The 26,169-nt window shown below is 43.7% G+C and overlaps 1 protein-coding gene across 1 annotated transcript; it reads left to right on the plus strand.

The window, feature by feature from the left end:
- Nucleotides 1-235: 235 nt before the first annotated feature.
- On the plus strand, nt 236-25,511 carry LOC115148272 (single-minded homolog 2-like). The gene is made up of 11 exons (XM_029690218.1): nt 236-771; nt 11,690-11,772; nt 12,498-12,587; nt 17,708-17,816; nt 18,536-18,621; nt 20,934-21,133; nt 22,152-22,258; nt 22,609-22,756; nt 22,962-23,127; nt 23,396-23,819; nt 24,664-25,511. The coding sequence occupies exons 1-11, from the start codon at nt 597-599 to the stop codon at nt 25,509-25,511; spliced, it is 2,436 nt and encodes an 811-aa protein (XP_029546078.1). The 5' UTR covers nt 236-596.
- Nucleotides 25,512-26,169: the final 658 nt, after the last annotated feature.

Genomic DNA, 26,169 nt, shown 5'->3' on the forward strand with positions numbered 1-26,169 from the left:
TTCTGATACTTCAAGGGAGTCTTTTCTGTTTAAACGGGGCGTTCATCCGTGTGATATTTGACAGTCTACGTATTCCGGAGTTTACTTGCTCAGTAGAGAGCAACCTGTTTCTCATGCCACCACTTGGAGACTGAAGGTAGCCTACCCAAGATTTGTCCTCACAGACTCTTTTGAATGAAAAGTAGCCTAGTCGAAGAAAAAGCTTTTCAAATGATTACAGAGCTCTGGTAACTTTAACGTTGTTTACCACCTAAATTGTGTTATGCACAGGCGTCGCAAAACAATGTTTTGGAGACCAACATTTCGAACATTCATTACATATCAACATGTAGGCTAATGGTTGTAATATTTAATTAATTACATGCAACAAGTTGTTTTTAGTGAACATGCAAGTATCTGCAATCTATAAGGAGACAGGAGAGTGATTAGTTTTCACTAGATTGTTCAAGACATCTTTAAAATATGTTACAATATCGTTATGATGTAATTGGTAAGTGCATTTTCTGATTCAAAGATAAAAAGGAAACATCTACGTTTTGAGGGCGAAGAGGAAGGTGTTCTGTGTTGCAACAGGTATTCATTTACAACAGTCAGAGATGAAGGAAAAGTCCAAGAATGCGGCGAAGACGAGACGAGAGAAAGAAAATGGAGAATTTTATGAACTGGCGAAATTACTGCCTTTACCTTCGGCCATCACCTCACAACTGGATAAGGCTTCAATCATTCGGCTGACAACCAGTTACTTGAAGATGAGAGCCGTGTTTCCGGATGGTAAGTTATGCTACCACTATCAATTATGATTAATCATAATTAGGCCTGTGTCTTCAGGAGAAGAAGTACATGTCAGTTTTTAAAACATAATATTAGTCTTTCTATTATACTTTTAACAAATACATATTAGAAAGGGCCAGAAAATATAAGAAAATGCATGCCTTTTCATTGTGTTAATTTTGAAATATATGTACATTTTCGGGGTCATTTAGATTACCATTGTCACTTCCCCTAGTTAATGTTGGACAAGGAGAGTTATTTGTTGGAAATGAATCTCCAGTAGAATTTGCCAATTATAAATATCTAAAATATATGCATCCCACTGAGCACAGACATCAGTTCAACGTCCAGTTGTGATTTACATTTGGATGAGTTGTGAATTCAATGTGAAATCCCAAAAATGTCAACATGTCAATGGATTTATATTAAATGTTGGGTACACAATTACGACATTCCTTTACATTGATTACTTTTTGCAAATTTTGCAAAACCAATTTTCCACTTTGATTCAACGTCATCACATAGATTTTTTGGGCAGGAAACAACGTTGATTCACCCAGTGTTTGCCCAGTGGGATATGACCATGCATGCCTAAAAGTGCCATTATAATTGTCACCAACTTTCCTCTTTCACACCTGGTCATACAATTTAAAAAAGTACTTATTTTACAAGTTTATAACTTCACATTAATAATGTTTCACTCCTATACATGTGGCTGTAGATTATGAGTTATAATAAATAATCCAATTATGGTCAATAAAAGGAACACTTCGACAGGCTAAACCTGAGGAAAACAGCCTTCTTCCTCTCTTAGAATTGATCTGTCATCACTCAGAAAGTCACAGAAACCTTTAGGCACGGACTAAAAGGGCCGCCCGTTACTTCTGGATTTGAATAGCTAAATGTATGACCATTTCACCATTAAAATCTTGTGGAATCTATAAATAATTCAACCGTATAACAATATTACAAAAATAAAAAGTGTAAGCCTACATCTATTATAGTCTTGATCATATTTAATTACAGTAATCAAAAATGTGATTTTGATGTAATTTCAAATATTTGGAAATCAATTAAACTAATATTCTCTTAAATTATTAGGCCAATCGTTGGGTTTTTTTATGGAGCAAAATCAGACACTACCCTAAAACAACCAAATAGCCATACTATTGTAATTTAAAATAAACGAAACTTCCATGACAAAACAGAAATGGATTTATGAACTAATTAATAAGCTAATAACCTACTTCGAGAAAATGCATTATGCTGCCTCTCAAAAGTACAGACCATAGGCCTCCGTTGTAAATTACATTAACTTACAGGTGAAATATTATTTAAGCACTCCAAGTTATAGCAAATATGATTAGATAGGATTGTTTAATCTTAATTACAATGTTTCACACGAAATATAGGCCTTCATTTTTAATTAACTGTAGAAATTAACAGTCACTTCAAATTAATACGTAGGCCTAGGCTAGGCCAAAATACAGTCTGCCGTAACATTTTTGTTTTTACTTTCTCGTTTGACATATTGATTATTCTAACATCAGATGTATGGAATATTGTTTGGGTCTACATGTAATTCACGACATCCTGGTACTGAGAGAGATGTGACCGCCGTCCAACGAGTCTGTCAAATGTGTAGGCTTATTTTGCAAGTAACCAATGCTTGACTTGGGCATGACCTCATCGGAGCTGAGTACCGGCACCATCATTTTCTACTGGTTGAGCTCCTGTTCCTCTTCTAGAATAGGAAATCAAAAGTGTTGTGGGGCACCTGCACCTAAATATAAACGGTAGGCCTACCGGCACCCAAATTGAGTACCGGCACCTAATTTCAGTCCAAGTCAAGCAAATAACTATTCTGCAAATAACTATTCTGGGGCTTTAGAAACTTGGACCCGAGGCAGATTTCAATATGATGCGCAAAAGTTTGTGAAATATAGGCCTATCACCTCACGCAAATTATGTTTATCTCGTGCATTCCATGTGCAAAGTGTGCAAATTAAGCAAATATAGGCCTAATTTATTTTAGTTTGAGGTAGTCCTTTAAAAAGAGTAATAAATAAGCAAACATATTTTTTCACACCACCTCAAATTGCTTCCACTTATGCATATAGCGGGGGTGCAAGTGCAACGTCTCTGTCGCAGCCACTTACGTGATTTGGGCCTATAGAACCGTAAAAGGCCTGTCCTGCACAGCACCTAATCCCTAATCCCGTCTATCAAATCAAGACACAGGGAATTAAATGGATATTGATGGTGAAAAGTATGAAAATATAAGAGTTAAAATTGTGACTTATTAACCATGAATGTTTGTCCAAAACATATTGTGCAATAGCCACTATTTTGCATATTTTCCCCAGTTTTGTAACTCAGTCAAATCAAAGCACTCAAAGCAAAGTTCAATTGAGAAAATGTAGGGTGCTCAATGCTCATATGTTTTTCTGAGAACCCAGACTATAGAGTGCATTCGGAAAGTATTCAGAGCCCTTGACTTTTTCCACATTTTGTTACATTACAGCCTTATTCTTTAATGGATTAAATAGTTATTTTCCCTCATCAATCTACTCACAATACCCCATAATGATGAAGCAAAAACAGAATTTTAGAAATTTTTGCAAATTAATTTTAAAAAAAACTACTGAAATATCACATTTACATAAGTATTCAGACCCCTTGACTTTTTCCACATTGTGTTACGTTACAGCCTTATTCTAAAATTGATTGTTTATTTTCCCTTAATCTATACAGTACCGCATAATGACAAATCCCCACCTTTTTTTTCAAATTTGAAACTGAAATCACATTTACATAAGTATTCAGACCCTTTACTCAGTACTTTGTTGAAGCACTTTTGGCAGCGATTACAGCCTTGAGTCTTCTTGGGTATTATGCTATAAGTTTGGCACAACTGTATTTGGGGAGTTTCTCCCATTCTTCTCTGCTGATCCTCCCAAGCTCTGTCAGGTTGGATGGGGAGAGTCTGGCTGGGCCACTCAAGGACATTCAGAGACTTGTCCCGAAGCCATTCCTGCGCATTCTTGACTGTGTGCTTAGTGTCGCTGTCCTGTTGGAAAGTGAACCTTTTCCCCAGTCTTAGGTCCTGAGCGCTCTGGAGCAGGTTTTCATTGAGTATCTCTCTATACTTTGCTCTGTTCATCTTTCCCTCGATCCTATTTCAGGTCTCTCCAGAGATGTTTGATCAGGTTCAAGTCTGGGCTCTGGCTGGACCACTCAAGGACATTCAGAGACTTGTCCCAAAGCCACTCCTGCGTTGTCTTGGCTGTGTGCTTAGCATAGTTGTCCTGTTGGAAGGTCTGAGGTCCTGAGCACTCAGGAGCATGTTTTCATCAAGGATCTCTCTATACTTTGCTCCGTTCATCTATTCCTTGATCCTGACTAGTCTCCCAGTCCCTGCCACTGAAAAACATCCTCACAGCATGATGCTGCCACCACCATGCTTCACCTTAGGGATGGTATTGGCCACGTGATGAGTGGTGCCTGGTTTCCTCCAGACGTGACACTTGGCATTCAGGCTAAAGAGTTCAATCTCGGTTTCATCAGACCAGAAAATCTTGTTTCTCATGGTCTGAGAGTCCTTTAGGTGCCTTTTGGTAAACTCCAAGCAGGTTGTCATGTGCCTTTTACTGAGGAGTGGCTCCCGTCTGGCCACTCTACCATAAAGGCCTGAGTGGTGGAGTGCTGCAGACATGGTTGTTGGTTGCCTCCCTGACCAAGGCATCTTCTCCCCCGATTGCTCAGTTTGGCCGGGTGGCCAGCTCTAGGAAGAGTCTTGGTGGTCCCAAACTTCTTCCATTTAAGAATGATGGAGGCCACTGTGTTCTTGGGGACCTTCAACGCTGCAGACATTTTTTGGTACCCTTCCCCAGATCTGTGCCTCGACACAATCCTGTCTCGGAGCTCTGCGGACAATTCCCTAGACCTCATGGCTTGGTTTTTGCTCTGACATGCACTGTCAACTGTGGGACCTCATATAGACAGATGTGTGCCTTTCCAAATCATGTCCAATCAATTGAATTTACCACAGATGGACTCCAATCAAGTCGTGGAAACATGTCAAGGATGATTAATGGAAACAGGATGTACCTGAGCTCAATTTCGGGTCTCATAGCAAAGGATCTGAATACTTATGTAAATAAGGTATTTCTGTTTTAAATTTTTATACATTTGCAAACATTTCTAAAAACATGGTTTCGCTTTGTCGTTATGCGGTATTGTATGTAGATTGATGAGGATTTTTTTTTTATTGAATCCATTTTAGAATAAGGCTGTAACGTAACAAAATGTGGAAAAAGTGAAGGGGTTTGAATACTTTCTGAATACACTGTATATGAAATAAGTGACACTGACCATTGATTTCACAGCATTTGACAAATTCCACCATTCTACAAATTAATATGATGGACAACCTGGTATGCTAATATTCGACTTCATCACACATCATAATTCATTTCAAATTTAGGGGTTATATTTTCAGATGACAGTTGTGACATTTCTGTGAATGTAACACTTTCTTTTAAAACATGTTTCATATGTTTATTTTTCTTTTCTTTTTTTCTGGTGATTTTGTCAAGTCATAATTTGCAAACAGACTTATTGAGTATAAACACACAAAGGTTCCCACTGGGCACACCATGTCAATTCAATGTGGATATTTGGGAAATATTTGGTTGAGATGTTGATCAATGAGATTAAAACCTATATTCACCCACTCAAAAAGAAAGCCAAAAGTTAGTTAAATTTCCAATGTGTTATCATTATGTTTCAACCATCTAAAAGCACAACCAAATTCCAATTCATTGATGTGTCATTCTGGTCACGACGTACATAGCTAGTTCGTTAGCTAAGCTAGCCACTTGTAACTAGCCAGTAACTCCTCCAGTATGTGCAGATGTCATTTCACAGGATTTGTTTTTGGTTACAGTTTAAAGCCGTAACTTTTGGAGTTTTTGCCGAAAGCCGATCTTTAAAGTAACTGTTCAGTGTTTCCAGATTTGTATGAAATATGACCTTTAATAAATTACAATATGAGTGAAATAGTTTTCCTTCCAAAAAATGGCAATTAAGTGTGTTAAAAAGCATCTTCTCTGTGTTGGAATGGTGTGGGTGTATACCGGTCATTCAAAATATTAATGCCAGCTCATTACCTCTATGAGGAAATAGCAAGCATTTTTGTCTGTTTGAGATAAAAGTTTGAAGTGGGGTTTTTGAAGTGTTCTTTCTTCAATTCATGCTTTGGTCACAAAAACGAGTATAGGATGAGTCAACGACGTTATTTGGGTATGAGTTAATAACAATATATGAACTTTTTAAAGTTATATTTTCACTGGACAGTTACTTTAAAACTGCAACATTTTCTCTTAGCATCATGGAAAAATGTGTAGAGTAGTGGGTAATTAAAACTGCAACATTTTCTCTCATCCTCATGGCAAAATGTGAAGAAAAGCATGAGATGAGCTATAAAACAGCACACTTGTCTTTCTGCCCCATGGCAAAATGTGTAGAATTGCAGGAAATTAGCTTTAAAATGGCAACATTTTCTCTCAGACTCATGACAAAATTTGTAAAATACCATTATAAAACTGCACTTTATAAAACTGCACTTTATAAAACTGTAAAATGTGTTGAAATGCAGGAAGTTAGCTGTTTCCCCCCCCAAAAAGTCAGTCCCCCTCCGCAAAAAAAACATGTCCTTTTATTTTTTTGGGGTTGGAGGGCCTTCCAATTATCCTTCCACTTATACAGTTTTTTCAAAATACCCTTCCATTTAACCCTCATAGAACCCCTCAAGAGATGCATAATACTGTATGCCACGTCAAACTGTGTGGAATTGCAGGAAATACGTTCTTAAAATGTACAAAATAAATCTGGGGCCTGAATTTTGCCTGTGTTTCAACCATTTAAAAGCACAGCAAAGTTCAAATGGAAATACAATATCAGATATTTTGTTTATTTATACAACAGATTTTTTATGTGCTCCCGATTGGCGCAGCGTTCTAAGGCACTGCATTTCAGTGCTTGTAACGAACGTTGTTGGAAGGATGGTCGGACCAAGACGCAGCGTGGTTTGGGTTCATCATCTTTTATTAAATTGAACCAGCAACAAAACAAGAAAACAGAAACCAACGAAACTGACAGCCTTGTAGGGCTAAAAAGCAACAATACAAAATCAGGATCCCTCAAACAACAGATGGGAAAAGGCTGCCTAAATATGATCCCCAATCAGAGACAACGATAGACAGCTGCCTCTGATTGGGAACCATACCCAGCCAACATAGAAATACAAAAACTAGAGTACCCACCCTAGTCTCACCCTGACCTAACCAAAATAGAGAATAAAAAGGATCTCTAAGGTCAGGGCATGACAGTACCCCCCCCCCCAAAGGTGCGGACTCCGACCGCAAAACCTGACTCTATGGGGGAGGGTCTGGGTGGGCAACTAGCCTCGGTGGCGGCTCTGGTTCGGGACGTTGACCCCGCTCCGCTCGCGGATCCCTCCACTTCCTTGGAACCGGACCGTGGATCGTCGCCGGAGGCTCCGGACCGTTGTTCGTCGCCGGGTACTCTGGACCGTGGATTGTAGCCGGAGGAAACAGACCGTAGATCATCACCGGGGACTCCGGACAGTGGATCGTCGCCGGAGGAACCGGACCGTGGATCGTCGCCGGGGACTTCGGACCGTGGATTGTCACCGGAGGAACCGGACCGGGGATCGTCACCGGAGGCTCCGGACTGGGAACCGTCGCTGGAGGCTCCGGACTGGGAACCGTCGCTGGAGGCTCCGGACCTTGGACCGTCTCTGGAGGCTCCGGACCGTGGACCGTCTCAGGAGGCTCCGGACCGTGGACCGTCTCAGGAGGCTCCGGACCGTGGACCTTCTCAGGAGGCTCCAGACCATCTCAGGAGGCTCCGGACCGTGGACCGTCTCAGGAGGCTCCGGACCGTGGACCGTCTCAGGAGGTTCCGGACCGTGGACCGTCTCAGGAGGTTCCGGACCGTGGACCGTCTCAGGAGGTTCCGGATTGTGGACCGTCTCAGGAGGCTCCGGACCGTGGACCGTCTCAGGAGGCTCCGGACCGTGGACCGTCTCAGGAGGCTCCGGACCGTGGACCGTCTCAGGAGGTTCCGGACCGTGGACCGTCTCAGGAGGTTCCGGACCGTGGACCGTCTCAGGAGGTTCCGGATTGTGGACCGTCTCAGGAGGTTCCGGACCGTGGACCGTCTCAGGAGGTTCCGGACCGTGGACCGTCTCTGGAGGTTCCGGACTGTGGACCGTCGCCGGAAGCTCTGGACTGGGAACTGTCGCCGGAAGCTCTGGACTGGGAACTGTCGCCGGAAGCTCTGGACCGGGAATTGTCGCCGGAGGCTCTGGACCGCAGACCGTCGCCGGAGGCTCTGGACCGCAGACCGTCGCCGGAGGCTCTGGACCGTCACCGGAGGCTCTGGACCTCAGACCGTCGCCGGAGGCTCTGGACCTCAGACCGTCGCCGGAGGCTCTGGACCGCAGACTGTCGCTGGAGGATCTGGACTGCCGACCGTCGCTGGAGGCCTGGTGCTTGGAGCTGGCACAGGACGTATCGGGCTGGGGAGACGCACAGGAGGCCTGGAGCGTGGAGCCGGCACAGGACGTACCGGGCTAGGGAGATGCACAGGAGGCCTGGTGCGTAGAGCTGGCACAGGACGTACCGGGCTGTGGAGGCGCACTGGAGGTCTGGAGCGTAGAGCTGGCACAACGTGTCCTGGACAGATGACAACCTTCGCACGGGAAGTGGGGGGAGCTGGCACAGGATGTACCGGGCTGTGGAGGCGCACTGGAGACATGGTGCGTAGAACCGGCACACATTGTACCGGAACGATAACACGCTCCTCAAAGCGAGTGCGGAGCGCTGGCACAGGACGTGCAGGGCTGGGGTGGCGTACTGGAGACCTGGTGTGTGGGGCCGGCACAGTCTTCACCAGACGGCTAGCATGCTCCTCAGGACGAGTACGGAGAGCGGACTCAGGTGGCATTAAACTGAGGACACGCTCCTTAGGGCAAATGTCATGCCTCATGCACCAACACAACAGCTCTCTCATAACTCTCTCCTCCAATTTCCCCATCAACTCCTTAACTGTCTCTGATTCACTCCCTTCACTCCCCTCCAAGTTCACCTTCCTCTCCCACTGGCTCTGGTTCACACCTTGGCTCCTCCGACCATCCCGTGTGGCCTGGCTCTGGTTCACACCTCGGCTCCGCCAACCACCCCGTGTGCCACCCCCCAAAATTTTTTGGAGGCTGCGTCTCGGGCTTACGTCTTGGCTGCGAGCCCCGATGTCGTCGATTCTCCTCCTTTGTTGCTTCCACCTGCTTCCGTGGCAGGCTTTTGTCTCCTGCCATTATTTCGTCCCAAGTCCAGGATGTCCTCCATTCCTGGCTTTTCTCCCAGGCCCAGGATCCCAGATCCTCCTGGGCACGCTGCTTGGTCCGTGGGTGGTGGGATCTTCTGTCACGAATGTTGTTGGAAGGATGGTCGGACCAAGGCGCAGCGTGGTTTGGGTTCATCATCTTTTATTAAGGTGAACCAGCAACAAAACAAGAAAACAGAAACCAACGAAACATACAGCCTTGTAGGGCTAAAAAGCAACAATACAAAATCAAGATCCCACAAACAACAGGTGGGAAAAGGCTGCCTAAATATGATCGACAATCAGAGACAACGATAGACAGCTGCCTCTGATTGGGAACCATACCCAGCCAACATAGAAATACAAAAACTAGAGTACCCACCCTAGTCACACCCTGACCTAACCAAAATAGAGAATAAAAAGTCTCTCTAAGGTCAGGGCGTGACAGTGCTAGAGGCGTCACTACAGACCCTAGTTCGATTCCAGGCGGTATCACAACTGGCCGTGATTGGGCGGCGTACAATTGGCCCAGCGTTGTTCGGCTTAGGGTTTGGGAGGGGTAGGCCGTCATTGTAAATAAGAATTTGTTCTTAACTGACATGCCTAGTTAAATTAATGTAAAATAAATAGAAGATTCATGTGTTATAACTGTGCTTCATATAATAGCAGAACCAAATGATCGGGATTACAGTTGAGACTACATAAAAAATATATGGTGCAAGTGATCAGTGCCATTTGAGATTCTTCACAGATTATTACAGCAATTGTGAAAATCTCCACAGACCTGCAATGGCCTATGCATGCTATTGATTAAATGAAAATACATCTTCATCAATCTACACACAATAGCCCATAATGACAAAGCGAAAACAGGTTTTTAGCAAATTTATATAAAATAAAAAACAGAAATACCTCACTTATGTAAGTATTCAGACCCTTTGCAATGAGACTCGAAATTGAGCTCAGGTGCATCCTGTTTCCATTGATCATCCTTGAGATGTTTCTACAACTTGATTGGAGTCCACTTGTGGTAAATTTAATTGATTAGACATGATTTGGAAAGGCACACACCTGTCTACATAAGGTCCCACAGTTGACAGTGCATCTCAGAGCAAATACAAAGCAACGAGGTCGTAGGAATTGTCCGTAGAGCACAGAGACAGGATTGTGTCGATGCACAGATCTGGAGAAGGGTACAAAAAATGTCTGCAGCATAGAAGGTCCCCAGGAACACAGTGACCTACATCATTTTTAAATGGAAGAAGTTTGGAACCACCAAGAGTCTTCCTAGAGCTGGCCTTGGTCAGGGAGGTGACCAAGAACCTGATGATCACTCTGGCAGAGTTCCAGAGTTACTCTGTGGAGATGGAAGAACCTTCCAAAAGGACAACCATCTCTGCAGCACTCCATCAATCAGGCCTTGATGGTAGAGTGGCCAGAGAGAAGCCACTCCTCAGTAAAAGGCACATGACAGCCCACTTGGAGTTTTCCAAAAGGCACCCAAAGGACTCTCAGATCATGAGAAACAAGATTCTCTGGTCTAATGAAACCAGGCTTGAACTCTTTGACTTGAATGCCAAGCGTCACGTCTGGAGGAAACCTGGCACCATCCCCACAGCATGGTGGTGGCAGCATCATGCTGTGGGGATGTTTTTCAGCGGCAGGGACTGAGAGACTAGTCAGGATCGAGGGAAAGATGAACAGAGCAAAGTATAGAGAGATACTCAATGAAAGCCTGCTCCAGAGCGCTCAGGACCTGGGGGACTGATTTTTGAAACAACGTTGATTCAACCTGTTTGTGCCCAGTAGGTTGTTTGCATGTCCCAGTGTCCAGCATAATAGACAAATAATATCACAGCAAGTGAGAGTGACTGTAGGAAAAATATATCTTGTTCTTAGTGACGTAGGGGATTATGGATGTGGGCATGAGCAAATAATGGGATCTGAGTCAAGCACAAACTAAAATAAAATCTTTAAATACAGCAAAAGTACTGCATAAGGGTGTGTTTCTGAAATCTACTCTCATATGTGACATCTCCCGTTAGTCCAACCTTATACAAGACTGGTGGACATGTGTGCTTGTAGGATTCTGTGCACTCACTTTGCATCAGCTGCAAATACATACAATACTTTCAACCTATGTGATTTAAAACAAATACACACAACATAATGATACAGGATGGAGCAGCTTGAAAACCTTTAGTATTACCAAGGAGGATTAACTGTATGTTATACATTACAAGGTTCAATACTTCTCAAACCATTATGAGCAGCATCTCAAGGGACAATTGTCGTGATTGATGTCCCCTTTAATGCTGGCTGGTGTCCATCTTTTCATTTGGCGTAGAAGACATTGTGTCATTAACCCGTACCATTGAGATTGCAGTATCTGACCAGACCAGGAAGAAAAATTCTGTAAGGCTATATATTGGGTCCTCTTCATAGTGTCCTCTTCTCCTGGAAGCAGCTCGGTAATGTATTCTACACCTATTGTGTGTTTCCTCTATAGGGCTGGGGGAGGCCTGGGGCCAGCCTACCAGAATCAGCCCTCTGGACAACATGGCAAAAGAACTGGGCTCCCATCTACTGCAGGTGGGATATTTTCAACACAGAAATATGACCCAATATACACAACACAAATATGTAACACAATATTGCAGTACTATATATACAACAAACAGTACCAGTCAAAAGTTTGGACACACCTACTCATTCAAGGGCTTTTCTTTATTTGTATTATTTTCTACATTGTAGAATAATAGTGACATCAAAACTATGAAATAACACATATGGAATCAAGTGTTAAACAAATCAAAATCTATTTTATATTTGAGAAAAGTAGCCACCCTTTGCCTTGATGACAGCTTTGCACACTCTTGGCATTCTCTCTACCAGCTTCATGAGGTTAATGCGTATGAGCCAATCAGTTGTGTTGTGACAAGGCAGGGGTGGCATACAGAAGACAGCCCTATTTGGTAAAATACCACTGTAAGGTACTGTATGTATTTAGGACAATTGTAGTGTTCTGAAGAGGAAATGCCATTGATGTTTCAATGTTTTTGCTATGGAATTTGTAGGCTTTGCCAAGAATTTGTAGTGGATTTCATGCCATGATTAGAGCCAGATGTGATAGAACAGAGTGTGGTTTTTGAAAGACTACAAAAGAGTAGGCATAAAAGGCATTCTTAATCATACACCCATATGCTGATTTATGCACAATGCAACGTCTAATATCTACAATTCTAACTGACCTTCTATGCATGTTATTATCCAAAATGGATGGTATATTTTCGGGTCTAACATGTTTTATTCCCCAGACTCTGGACGGCTTCGTATTCGTTGTCGCTTCAGACGGCAAAATCATGTACATCTCTGAGACTGCATCAGTCCACCTCGGCCTATCCCAGGTAAGACATCACTCTGCCTCCATTTTGGGCCTGGGCCATTGCGTATGCCACGAGCTTTGTGTCTGCCTCCCTCAACACAACCAAGGTCAACTAAGGGGCATCTGCCTCCTGATATACCTGTTCAAACATTGATTTGATAGTCAGTAAAACAGACTGCAGAATGCTACGCAAAGTTTGCCTAAGTTCACCTAGCACAGATAATTGAGAAGGTATGGGGTGGACACAGAATATGATCTGTCAGTCTATTCTAGGTGTTGTTGAGTTATTTTCCTTTGTGTTTGGGCGCTGTTCACAATTTGTTGGCAGATCACCCACTCTGCCCAGAGAGGGTGAAAACGGGCTTTGGTGATGAAATTTCACTTTATATTTTACCAAGACAAATATGATTCTTCATGTTCTGAATCTATCAGTGGGGTCTTTCTCTAAAATATCATTACAAATCCAAAAAGTCGGATTCCGTAACCTAATACATCCGATAATAAGCACCAAGCTCTGTTGACAGAGTGGTGCCACTTCTCGCAGTGACGTTTGAGGATTTTACATGTTGTGGTGGACTTCTGCTAAAAGTGAAATTAACATGGTAGGAGCTGAAAATGAAAAGCTTGTGGTATGCTCAGTGTTCCGTTGATATTTCACAGAGATATGCTTGTTTTTCTGATACATTTTTACGAAATAACAGGAATTTTGCATTAATATGAATAGGGTATACTAAAATATGAAAACACTACATGTCATATCTCAAAATCAACACAAAGCCACAGATGTCTCAAGTTTTGAGGACGATTTTTACGCGCTTCAGTACTCAGCGGTCCTGAGCTTGTGTGGCCTACCACTTAGTGGCTGAGCCATTGTTGCTCCTAGACGTTTCCACTTCACAATAACAGCTGACAAACTGCTTGTTGGAAAGGTGGCATCCTATGACGGTGCCACGTTGAAAGTCACTGAGCTTTTCAGTAAGGCCATCCAATGTTTGTCTATGATTGCATGGCGGTGTGCTCAATTTTAGACACCTGTCAGCAACGGTTGTGGCTGAAATAGCCGAATCCGCTAATTTGAAGGCGTGTCCACATACTTTTGTATACTGTATAAAGTGTATTTTATTCTGTTTACCCTGCCTTAACTGAGGTCCAGGCAGTTTGACTGAGAAGCAGTGTATCGTTGCTGGTTTGGCTTATATATATTCCAGTAGGACAGTGTGATCAGCATTCTTCGCTGCTTGACACTTCATCAGTATTGGTGTTCCCCCAGAGACAGATGCTCTGTCTATCTAACCCACTCTCCACACCTGGACTCCCACTGAATCATCTCATTATTCACACGCGGTGACTGAGAATAGCGAAATGGAGTCAGCGGCAGCCTCCCTCAAAACAGAGGTTTATCCTTAAAGTACTGTCTCTGATGTGTCATACTCTTGGCCTTTACTTCGAGCATACCGTCATTCTATCTGGTTCATTTTCCAAAAGGGTAGAACATAGACTTTTGGGGGTGCCCTAGAAGTAGTGGTCCTGACCAAAGCAACTATTTTATGAATCAGTTTTTTAAAATGGAGGTGCCCACATTGATTTTAGCTGAGCTACTTACAGTATAGGGGTGTTCTGCTTATGAAAGTGGCCAGAACCTAAAGTATGGAACCGCTGTCATCCTAACACTGCACTCATGTAAAGAGATTGTGTACTGAGCTGTGGATAGCAAACAGAAATGCTGATGTCTTGAATGTACCTCCCCTAAGCAAACTTGGACAGACACATTGACGGCTGTGCTCAGAAAGCATTCGAGAGAACAGGGGGGCTGAGCAACAGCAATAACTCAATCCAATAAAAACAGCCCAACCACCCACTTTGAATGTGGCGCTCTTGCACGCAGGCCTGATGTAAATTATGCTTGTGCACACCTGTGTACGCTGTCAAGCTTATTCAAATGGACCATCCACTGTTGTTGATATCTCGTGTGTGTGTGTGTGTGTGTGTGTGTGTATTTGTGTGTGTGTGTGTGTGTGTGTGTGTGTTGGAGTATCAGTGTAGTATGTGTGAGTGTGTGGGTAGAGTCCAGTGAGTGTGCAGGGCCAGTGCAAGTCAGTGTCAGTGTGTGTGTGTAGTGTGTGTAGTGTGTGTGTGTGTGTGTGTGTGTGTGTGTGTGTGTGTGTGTGTGTGTGTGTGTGTGTGTGTGTGTGTGTGTGTGTGTGTGTGTGTGTGTGTGTGTGTGTGTGTTTAGTGGGCTAAGGTTAGGGTCGTTTTCAAATGAACTGTGAAAGACAAAACAGTATGTTGAGAATGCCTCTGTTTTAACACTGAGGTTAACCCATCTTCCATTGTAAAATCTAGATGCCTGTTAAGTATTAGTAACCCACATATCTTAACTTACATTGGTGCTTTTACACACCAGTGGTGGTCAGTGCCGTTTAAGATGAGGGCCGATTTTTTTTTTTTCATGATCATGGCCTTATTTCTATTATATCATATTGTATGACTCTTATTCATATTCCATTCACCCAGTTCAATGTAACAGCGATAGGTTTAGGCTACTACATGATACTCAAATTTTCCATAAACCCATCATGAGGTTGCTACAACCTAGCCTATGAATGAAAGTTTACAACGTCGGTGCACACAGGTCGAGAGACAAATTTGAGGTGACAGACAGTGAGACATGGACAGCCAGTGACATTCAATACCGTTTTGCACACTCTTGCCTGCAGTTGCAAACGAGAGTTTATATTGGACAAATTCAGGTATGTTTAGCCCTGTTTTGTTCCGTTTGTTTCCGTTTAAGTTCACTTTCATAGCAGCCACGTTGTATTCCTTCTCGCATCTATGCGCTCTCCTCCTCTCACATTTTCCCTTCACTTGTGAACTTCAATGCACAACACATCAGCTGTATGTGACCAGGCAAAAAAAAACTTTCCAAGCCAAACCGCTACACACAGCCTACATTGTTGTCACCATATTAGCTAAAGTAAAGTCATAGTCAGCATAGCTAATAGCACTAACGTGTTAGTAAACCCACTACAATCATGCAGTAATGTTACAGTGAACAGTCAGTAAGCAGTTACACTGATGGGCCCCGGTGGCAATAAATTAGTAATACCAAAAGCTTACCTTGACTTGGAAGAGTTCCAGTGTCATGTTGGGAAAGTCATAGCCAACTAGCTAACATAGCATCCCTCTGTTTGAGCAGGGTGTTTCAGTAGGCTAAACTAGCTAGCTGCATTTGCTAGCTAAGTAATTGAAACTGAAAGTGAAAAAGAATGACAAAATCTCTCTATTTCTCTCTTGCTTGTCCTTCATTTTGGAAGATATTAATTTGTTCAAAACTGTTCAATTATTGTCTTTCTCTCTCTTTGAGTCAACTACTCACCACATTTTATACACTGCAGTGCTAGCTAGCTGTAGCTTATGCTTTCAGTATTAGATTCATTCTCTGATCCTTTCATTGGGTGGACATCATGTCAGTTCATGCTGCAAGAGCTCTGATAGGCTAGATAACTGTCCTCTGGAAGTTATCATAATTACTGTGTCTATGGAAGGGGGTGAGAAACAAGCGCCTCCTAGGTTTTGTATTGAAGTCAATGTACCCAGAGAAGGACGGAAGCTAGCCGTCCTCCGGCTACACCATGGTGCTACCCTAAAGAATGCTGTTGAGGCTACTGTAGACCTTCTTAGCAAAATAGTGTGTTTTAATCAATTATTTGGTGACGTGATTAAATTGAGTATAGTTTATCTGAAAAGGATAGCTTTAAAAAAAAATACAATGAAACATTTCATGAAATTCACTGAGGAGGATGGTCCTCCCCTTCCTCCTCTGAGGAGCCTCCACTGTTACACACATATTTCACTTGTTGCTCCTGAACACCATTTCTGTGACACCAAAAAGCAGAGCAGTTCTCTACGATCCGTCCCAATGCTCTCTCACTACAAAGCATGGATTACTCGAGCCTAACTCCACACTATGAAGAAACCAATTTGTTGTTGAAGTGGGGAGCAGTGACCCGCTCGCTGAGTGACCCAGCCCCCAAATTTGAGAGGTAAAATAGATCAGAGAGGAGCCTAGACGTTGTTCTGTGTTGTCATGCAAATGATTGGTTCTTTCATAAATTAACCCAAGTGTTTCCTGACATCATCCGCCTTTGAGACGGAGCTGAAAGTGATGCAGAGATCAATTTTTGTCCCCTTCCTCACTTCCAACACACACACATATGCATGTACATATGCATGCAGGCACAGGCACTCACACACACGCACACACTCACATGTACGCACACGCACGTGCACACACACACACACACACACTAAACACACACTAAACACACACACACACACACACACACACACACACACACACACACACACACACACACACACACACACACATACACACACACACACACACACACAAACACACAAAGTCAGTGTCCCCCTTCAATAGGCATTTCTCTTTGATAATGTAAACCATTGTAATGACAATGTATCATCCTGCTAAATGATCAAAAGACCTCAAAACACCATTCAGAAAGACTCTGTCTTCTTCACTGTTGTTTTAAGATGGCGCCGGAGAAGAAGGCAGATGTTTTACGTGCCCCCAACCGATTGTGTTTTTTTGTTTGTTTATTTGCATTGTTTATAACTTTCCTTTTTCTTATTCTTATCCATATTTTTTTTAAACTGCATTGTTGGTTAGGGGCTCGTAAGTAAGCATTTCACTGTAAGGTCAACACCTGTTGTATTCGGCGCATGTGACTAATAACATTTGATTTGATTTGCTAAGGATGACATGTTACTGAAGAAATTATATGCTGGTCTCTAACATATGTAATGTAACTTGTCATTTTCTCAAATTTCAGGCTGATGAAACTTGATGTGATGTGATTAACCGGTGCCCCCACACATTGACTCTGTACCGGTACCCGCTGTGTATAGCTTCGCTACTGTTATTTTACTGCTGCCGTTTAATTATTTCTTATTTTATTTAAAAAAATGTACTTATCTATTTTTTACTTTACTTTTTACTTTTTATTAAAACTTCTTAAAGCATTGTTGGTTAAGGGCTTGTAAGTAAGCATTTCACCTATTGTATTTGGCTCATGTGACAAATAACATTTGATTTGATTGATTTGTTTCTGTCAGGTGGAGCTGACGGGCAACAGTATATTTGAGTACATCCACCAATCAGACCATGATGAGATGACGGCCGTGCTCAGCGCCCATCAGCCCCTCCACCATCACTTCCTGCAAGGTGCCTAACATGCTAGATTCATTCACTCTCCTTTTCTATTTTCTCTTCCTCCTTTTTTCTTCCTCTCTTTCTGTCTTTCTTATTCTTTATCTGTCTCTGTCTTTCTTTCTTTCCCTTCCCTTTCCCTTTCTACTTCTATCTCTCCGAACCAAGTCAGTTGATCACGATTTTCCCTCATGCAAAACTCTCTGTACGTTTATAAGCAACAGTGTTGCTACTTCAATGAGGTCTACCTCTATCGTAAGAAGAAAGGCAACTATAACAACATAGTACTTGTGTACAAAATACAATGTGTAGCACCATGATGCATAATACAAGGCAATACTCAGGCAGCCTCTCTCTCTCTCAGAGCAGCAGGCAGGTTTTCATTATCTTAGTCTAGGGGCAGCATCTTAAGTCTTATGTGATAACAGGACTAGACATTCTGTGGAGTACCAACTTGGGCTAACCACATCCACATTTGCTGCTTTATTTGGTATTGGTATTTGGTATTTTATTAGGATCCCCATTAGCTGTTGCGAAAGCAGCAGCTACTCTTCCTGGGGTCCACACAAAACATGAAACATAATACAGAATGACATAATACAGAACATCATTAGACAAGAACAGCTCAAGGACATTAAACCAGGGTTTGTGTGTGTGACTGTGGAGGTGAAATGTTTTTATTTTGTCTATGTCTCCTCTCTCTCTCTCTCTCTGTGTGTGTGTGTGTGTTACAGAGTACGAAATTGAGCGCTCTTTTTTCCTGAGGATGAAGTGTGTATTGGCCAAGCGTAATGCAGGACTGACGTGTGGAGGATATAAGGTACTACTATAATGAAATTAAATATTTGAAATCCAATTTCTTAGTTACTGTATTCCATGATAATCTGCGTCTCTGGAAGTAGTAAACATTTCATGAATATCAATAAAAGAGAGAAAGTAGCTAATTCAAATTAAACACCTACAATTTAAAATTGTCAGTTCAAAACAAATATTTCTTCTTTCTTCTATTTTGAGATTACATTTTTTTTTGTTCTATTGAGGCTATAATGTTATTATAGTCTTATTACAGTGTTAACAGGTTATTTTTAACTGCATATTGTTTGTCTAAGAGTCTCAGCAGCTGCAGCATTTCCACTTGACTCACTGAAATCTCCAACAACAACTACCTCTTCTAAAACCCAGTCCACAGTCGTTCCTTCACCATCCTCCTCTCTGGATGCAACGGCAATATTCTTCACTCCCTACTTCTTCCCTCTCTTCCTCTCATCCCCTATAATATACGTCACCTAGCAGATTGCAATTGAGATCTGTTGTAAATTTACAGTTGAAGTCGGAAGTTTACATACACCTTAGCCAAATACATTTAAACTCAGTTTCACAATTCCTGACATTTAATCCTAGTAAAAATTCCCTGTCTTAGGTCAGTTAGGATCACCGCTTTATTTTAAGAATGTGAAATGTCAGAATAATAGTAGAGAGAATGATTTAGTTCAGCTTTTATTTCTTTCATCACATTCCCAGTGGGTCAGAAGTTTACATACACTTAATTAGTATTTGGTAGAATTGCCTTGAAATTGTTTAACTTGGGTCAAACATTTTGGGTAGCCTTCCACAAGCTTCCCACAATAAATTGGATGAATTTTGGCCCATTCCTCCTGACAGAGCTGGTGTAACTGAATCAGGTTTGTAGGCCTCCTTGCTCGCACATGCTTTTTCAGTTCTGCCCACAAGTTTTCGATGGGATTGAGGTCAGGGCTTTGTGATGGCCACTCCAATACCTTGACTTTGTTGTCCTTAAGCAATTTTGCCATAACTTTGGAAGAATGCTTGAGGTCATTGTCCATTTGGAAGACCCATTTGCGACCAAGCTTTAACTTCCTGACTGATATCTTGAGATGTTGCTTCAATATATCCACATAATTTTCCTCCCTCATGATGCCATCTATTTTGTGAAGTGCACCAGTCCCTCCTGCAGCAAAGCACCCCCACAACATGATGCTGCCACCCCCGTGCTTCACTGTTGGGATGGTGTTCTTCAGCTTGCAAGCTTCCCCCTTTTTCCTCCAAACACAACGATGGTCATTATGGCCAAACAGTTCTATTTTTGTTTCATCAGACCAGAGAACATTTCTCCAAAAGTACGATCTTTGTCCCCATGTGCAGTTGCAAACCTTTGTCTGGCTTTTTTATGGTGGTTTTGGAGCAGTGGCTTCTTCCTTGCTGAGCAGCCTTTCAGGTTATGTTGAGATAAGACTCATTTTACTGTGGATATAGATACTTTTGTACCTGTTTCCTCCAGCATCTTCACAAGGTCCTTTGCTGTTGTTCTGGGATTGGTTTTCACTTTTCGCACCAAAGTACGTGGTACCTTCAGGCATTTGGAAATTGCTCCCAAGGATGAACCAGACTTGTGGAGGTCTACAATTTTATTTCTGAGGTCTTGGCTGATTTCTTTTGATTTTCCCATGATGTTAAGCAAAGAGGCACTGAGTTTGAAGGTAGGCCTTGAAATACATCCACAGGTACACCTCCAATTGACTCAAATGATGTCAATTAGCCTATCAGAAGCTTCTAAAGCCATGACATTCTTTTCTGGAATTTTCCAAGCTGTTTCTAGGCACAGTCAACTTAGTGTATGTAAACTTCGGACCCACTGGAATTGAGATTAAGTGAAATAATCTGTCTGTAAACAATAGAATAAATCATCTGTGTGAACTGGGCGTCCGCTACTGAATGGCCGGACGAGGCTCGCGCAGGCATAGGTTAACAGGAAGTGAGGAAGATAAATAGCGCCATTAGCATCTAGGCACGTGGCTGTTCCAGGGAGGCAGGGCTGGAGGGGAGCAGTGGAGGAGGGGGGATGGAGAGGGGCACTTAGTGGGGTGCAGGCTGAGGTTTGAGCCTGCTCTTGCTTTTGTGGAGTTAGTGAGAGCAAGTTTGCTGCATTAGCAACAATGTTGTATCTCTATCTACTGTATCTATCTCTCGGATCCACCTAAATGTGGACACAAAACCACATTCTGGACACATAAGGCAAGGTGTAACGCCTCTCTGTCTAGCTATATCTATGTATGTATCTGTATCTATCTCTATATTGCTGTGTAAAGCCCCTCTCATCTCTCTGCTCCGCAGGTGATCCACTGCAGTGGGTATTTGAAAATCCGTCAGTACGTGATGGACATGGCGCTGTTTGACTCGTGTTATCAGATCGTGGGTCTGGTGGCAGTGGGCCACTCCCTGCCTCCCAGTGGTATCACAGAGATCAAGCTCCATAGTAACATGTTCATGTTCAGGGCCAGCCTGGACCTCAAGCTCATTTTCCTGGACTCCAGGTATGGGAGTGAGTGAGTGAGTGAGTGTATTTTGTATTTATTATGGATCCCATTAGCTGTTGCCTTGGCAAAATTAAGGCAGTTTGTACAGTCTCTTATGGCATGTCTTGTGGGGTATGCATGGGTGTCCGAGCTGTGCGCCAGTAGTTCAAACAGACAGCTCAGTGCATTGAACATGTCAATACCTCTCATAAATACAAGTAGTGAAGAAGTCAATCTCTCCTCCACTTTGAGCCAGGAGAGATTGATATGCATATTATTAATATTAGCTCTCTGTGTACATCCAAGGGCCAGCCGTGCTGCCCTGTTCTGAGCTAATTGCAATTTTCCTAAGTCCCTCTTTGTGGCACCTGACCACACATTTACATTTACATTTACATTTAAGTCATTTAGCAGATGCTCTTATCCAGAGCGACTTACAAATTGGTGCATTCACCTTATGATATCCAGTGGAACAACCACTTTACAATAGTACATCTAAATCTTCTAGTGTTAAGGGTTCATCGGAGTTTCACATGCAGAAGGCCTTTACTCCCAGTGTCCTTAATGCTGAGTGCCAAGCAGAGATGCTTGGGGGGGGGGTTAGAAGGATTACTTTGTCCTATCCCAGGTATTCCTTAAAGAAGTGGGGTTTCAGGTGTCTCCGGAAGGTGGTGATTGACTCCGCTGTCCTGGCCACACGACTGAACAGTAGTCCAGGTGCTACAAAACTAGGGCCTGTAGGACCTGCCTTGTTGATAGTGTTGTTAAGAAGGTATAGCATCGCTTTATTATGGACAGACTTCTCCCCATCTAAGCAACTGTTGTATCAATATGAGGGAGGGAGGGAGGGAGGGAGGGAGGGAGGGAGGGAGGGAGGGAGGGAGGGAGGGAGGGAGGGAGGGAGGGGGAAAAAACATACACTGTATGTAAAATGAGACAATTTTTTTTTTTTTTATAAAAAAAACAAACACCACAAAGGATGTGAACATCATGATTTAAAATGTTTTACTTTTGACTCCTGAACTCTGGATTCAAGGGTGGCTGAGTTGACGGGACACGAACCCCAGGACCTGATCGAGAAGACACTATACCACCACGTGCACGGCTGTGACGCATTCCATCTACGCTTCGCTCACCACCTCTGTGAGTCAGTCCCGCTCTGTGGCCACATTGTGACACTTCTAACTAAACAACCCACACTCTCCTTGAGAGGGCTAGGGTTTCTGTAAGTGGCATCTGTGGAGTTTCTCACAGAATATGCATGCAGGCTTAAGAGGAAAATAAAAATTATACAGTATTGATGACTCAAGGTATTCATGAGTATGTCAATGGAACTGAGCCTTTTGCAGTCACTCTCTCCCAAGCATTCTGTCTGCATTCTATAGCTATGTGCACTTCTCTTTCTCTCCCTCAGTCTTTTATTCAGGCACGGTGCAGTCTGGGATTTGGTCTCTCACCCCCATCTTTCTCTCTCACCCCTCCCTCTCCTGCAGTGTTGGTGAAAGGGCAGGTCACTACTAAGTACTACCGTATGTTGTCCAAGCACGGGGGCTGGGTGTGGGTGCAGAGCTACGCCACCATCGTCCACAACAGCCGCTCCTCCAGACCCCACTGCATCGTCAGCGTCAACTACGTTCTCACGTGAGTCAACACTTTCACCTTTCGACCTGAGTGGTGCTGTGACAGGTGAATCATGCCCTAAAAAAAACGTCAATTTAATAGTCAAGGACATTTTGGGGAAGAAAGTCTGGGTTTGTAAGGTGGTGCACCCAGTGTGTGTGTGTGTGTGTGTGTGTGTTATGCTAATCCAAGCTTTTCTGTGATGTATGTATATATCTCGCCACAGGGACGTAGAGTATAAAGATATGCAGCTGTCTCAGGAGCAGAGTCGAGCGGCCAAATCCAGCTTGGCCTTTAAGAGTGGCCCGGCCTCCTCTCAGGACCCCCGCAAACAACTTAAAGCCAAAGCAGTCAAGATCAAGAGCAAACTCAAAACAGCCCCCTACCCTCAGGTACTACAGACTACTGCTCCTCACACCGAGTTACTAATACTGTTCATATGTACATACAGTAGCCGATATTATGATGAATAGCTTTTGCCAGCTTGGAAAAAGAGACACTATTCACAATCTTTCCTCTTGAAAAGGAAAATATACAAAGTGACTTGATTCTTTGTCATAGCTCAACAAATGAGCAGTACTCAGCACTGTCTTCATTGCCTGTCTTTGATAGAAAAGAACAACACCATCATAACCTGCTGTCTATTGCCTCCACCTCCAGCCCAACATCATCTACCATCCAGACAAGCTGGACTGCTCCCCCCAAGGAGAGGCCTGGAAGGAGAGCCCCCCCTACACCCTGACCCCCTGCCAGGGGCAGAGCTCTGGCCCCTCTGGAGGCCCAGAGGCTGGAGAGGTCCTGTGTAGCATCAGCGCCCCGTATGGCCTCTCCTTCCCCAACCCATATGGACACCTACCCCACACGGACTCCCAGAGGAGGTTGCGACCCACCCAGGGTTCCTCTTCCGTCTCGCCCTCCCCGTTTTCCCCCAGCCTGGCTGCCCGGCAGCTGCTCAGCTCCCTGCAGGATCAAGGGGGCGAGGGGCGCTGGAGCTGTGCCAACGCCAAAACCAATCCCGGTCACACCCTAAGGCCCTCTGTTGCATCGTGTGCCATCACCACTGCCACTGCAGCAGCGTATTCCGGTATGGTTCTGGCTCAAAAGCATGGGGAAAGGCGGGCTCCCAATCAGTGCTGAGGAACGCAGAACTCTTTCCACAAGCTTTTAAATGCACCACTAACTGATATAATCAGTTTACACTAGCGTTACTACATTTAACCAGAAATGGTACACTGTAACTGAAAACTGTAATTAATACGGTAATTTGGGGTATTATCAACAGTCAAATACTGAGAAACATTTTACTGCAGCATACTGTAAATGATGGTGCATTCTGGGAACATTTGTGGGCGGGGAAAGAATTGCTATATTTCAAATGATACTGTAATTTAATCTCACAGAATACAGTACCGTACCGTATTTTTGCGCCAAAAGTGCCAAAACCCTTTTGACCACTAGTGGATGCATGGTATTATTGTTTCTGGCTCATTAACAATATTTTGAGGCATGCCTTGTAAGAGGCTATATTTGTTGCACCATTACTGAAAGTGCTGTACCAATTGAATTACTATGTGGTAGTAGTGCCCCATCATTTTAAAATGTATAAGGGACAGATTGGTGTGCCAGCAAGTCTTAAACCAGCGACTAACCCAACTTCTAGAGGTGTCTGGTTATAGCCTCTTACTGTAATGAATGGCTGCTAATTCTATTTTAGCGACATTCAGTCAAAAAGCTACAGAATCGGTAATTTTACTTGTACTTCACGACTTGCCATTAGCAGGGCTGTAACGTTTTCGCTTACAGCTGTTAAAGACCACATGTTGCTATCTCCTCAAGTAATGTCACTGTAAACCCCAACATAGGGTTTTAGCTCAGTTTCACCGTAGCATTTTAGACTGAATCTCACGGAGCATTTCATTTCTTCACAGGCCCTACGGCGAGCAGGGGGTACCCCCCCAGCGAATCCCTCCATGGCGTCCTCTCCAGCTGCTCGACCCTGCGCCCTATCAGCAGGTACAAGGAAGAGCCCTACGAGCCTCACACGCTTGGCCAGAGGAAGACCACAGAGGACCGCCTGCCCTCCCAGTCACAGGCCACGAAAGAGGACAGCAAGCTGCCATTCAATCGAGACCACCTCCACAAGGGCTCCGAGGGAGGTGGTTGCATAGTAGGGGAGAAGCCTTTGTCCTGTCCTCTGCTGAGTGGCTCTGTGCTGGAGAAGGCGAGCTATAAGCAGTCCGGGTCCCTCCACGGCCTGGGCCAGCCCTTCCCCATGCAGGTAGTGCTGGAGCAGCGCAGGAGGCTGTGTATGATGGAGTCCCCCTACAGCCACAGTGCCACTGGCCCCTTGGAGCACACGGACAGCAATTGGGAGCGGAGGACCCCCAAGCTGCTGGAGCCTGAGGCGGGGGAGAGGAGGATGTGGATGGGGGTTGGAGTTGAAGTTGGGATGGGGGTTGGAGTTGAAGTTGGGGTTGGGATGGGGGTGGGAGTTGAAGTTGGGGTTGGGATGGGGGTGGGAGTTGGGGCAGGCCTGCCGGCCCAGGCTCCGTACATGTCTTTGAACCTCCACCATGTCTTGGCCAAACACAGCTCCTTCCAGGCCCCGCCCTACGCTGCCCTCGGCCATTTGTCGGACAGCTACGGTTACCGTGGTGATGAAATGGGTTCTTATGGCTACAAGAGCCAAAGCCCTGCCTCTGGCTCCTCCCCTGAGACCCACAGGGAGATCCCTCATTACATCGGCACGTCCGTCATCATCACCAACGAGAGGTGACACAGCCTGGGGTTGAAGGTCAAGAAGGGACAGACTACCTTAGACTTCAGCCTTTTTGGTCAGAAACAGACCATGACCAAAAGCTGTATCAGTGACTATGTCAGACATAAGTCGAGTCACTTTCTGGGGACCCCCATTTCTGTTTTCCTCGATGCTTTCTACACAAATAAACCAATGTCAGACTCCTGTAAGGAGCAGCCAGGAATTTCAGGTTTCTTGAATATATTATATTTTTGGCATACAGTTTAGCCAGTAGCATATGTAATGCATTGTCACATTCTAGTTCAAAGCCATTTCTTTTGATAAGACGTCAATCACCTTTGAGCCATACGGTACATCATTTGAGGTACAAATTATTGCCTGTGAAGAATACACCCCTCTAATGTTGTAACTCATAGAGGTGCCAATCCTACAGACCTGAACAAGAAGAGACTATAGAATGTAGCATGAGTTCAACCCAATTTGCAAGCTAGTTCAAGTGCAAACTGTTTCCAATGCACGTATAAGTTATGCCAACAGAAAAATTACAGTTGCAAAAGTATTGAACGTGGACACTGTCTTGCAAACAGTAATGAGGGTAAATATCCTTCATCCTCTTTTGAAGTTGGAATTCATTTGGTTTATTCTACCCATAGCAGAGATTGGAAACGTAATGTGT

The sequence above is a fragment of the Salmo trutta genome, chromosome 15 (assembly GCF_901001165.1).
Source record: "Salmo trutta chromosome 15, fSalTru1.1, whole genome shotgun sequence".
NCBI classification, from domain to species: Eukaryota; Metazoa; Chordata; class Actinopteri; order Salmoniformes; family Salmonidae; genus Salmo; species Salmo trutta.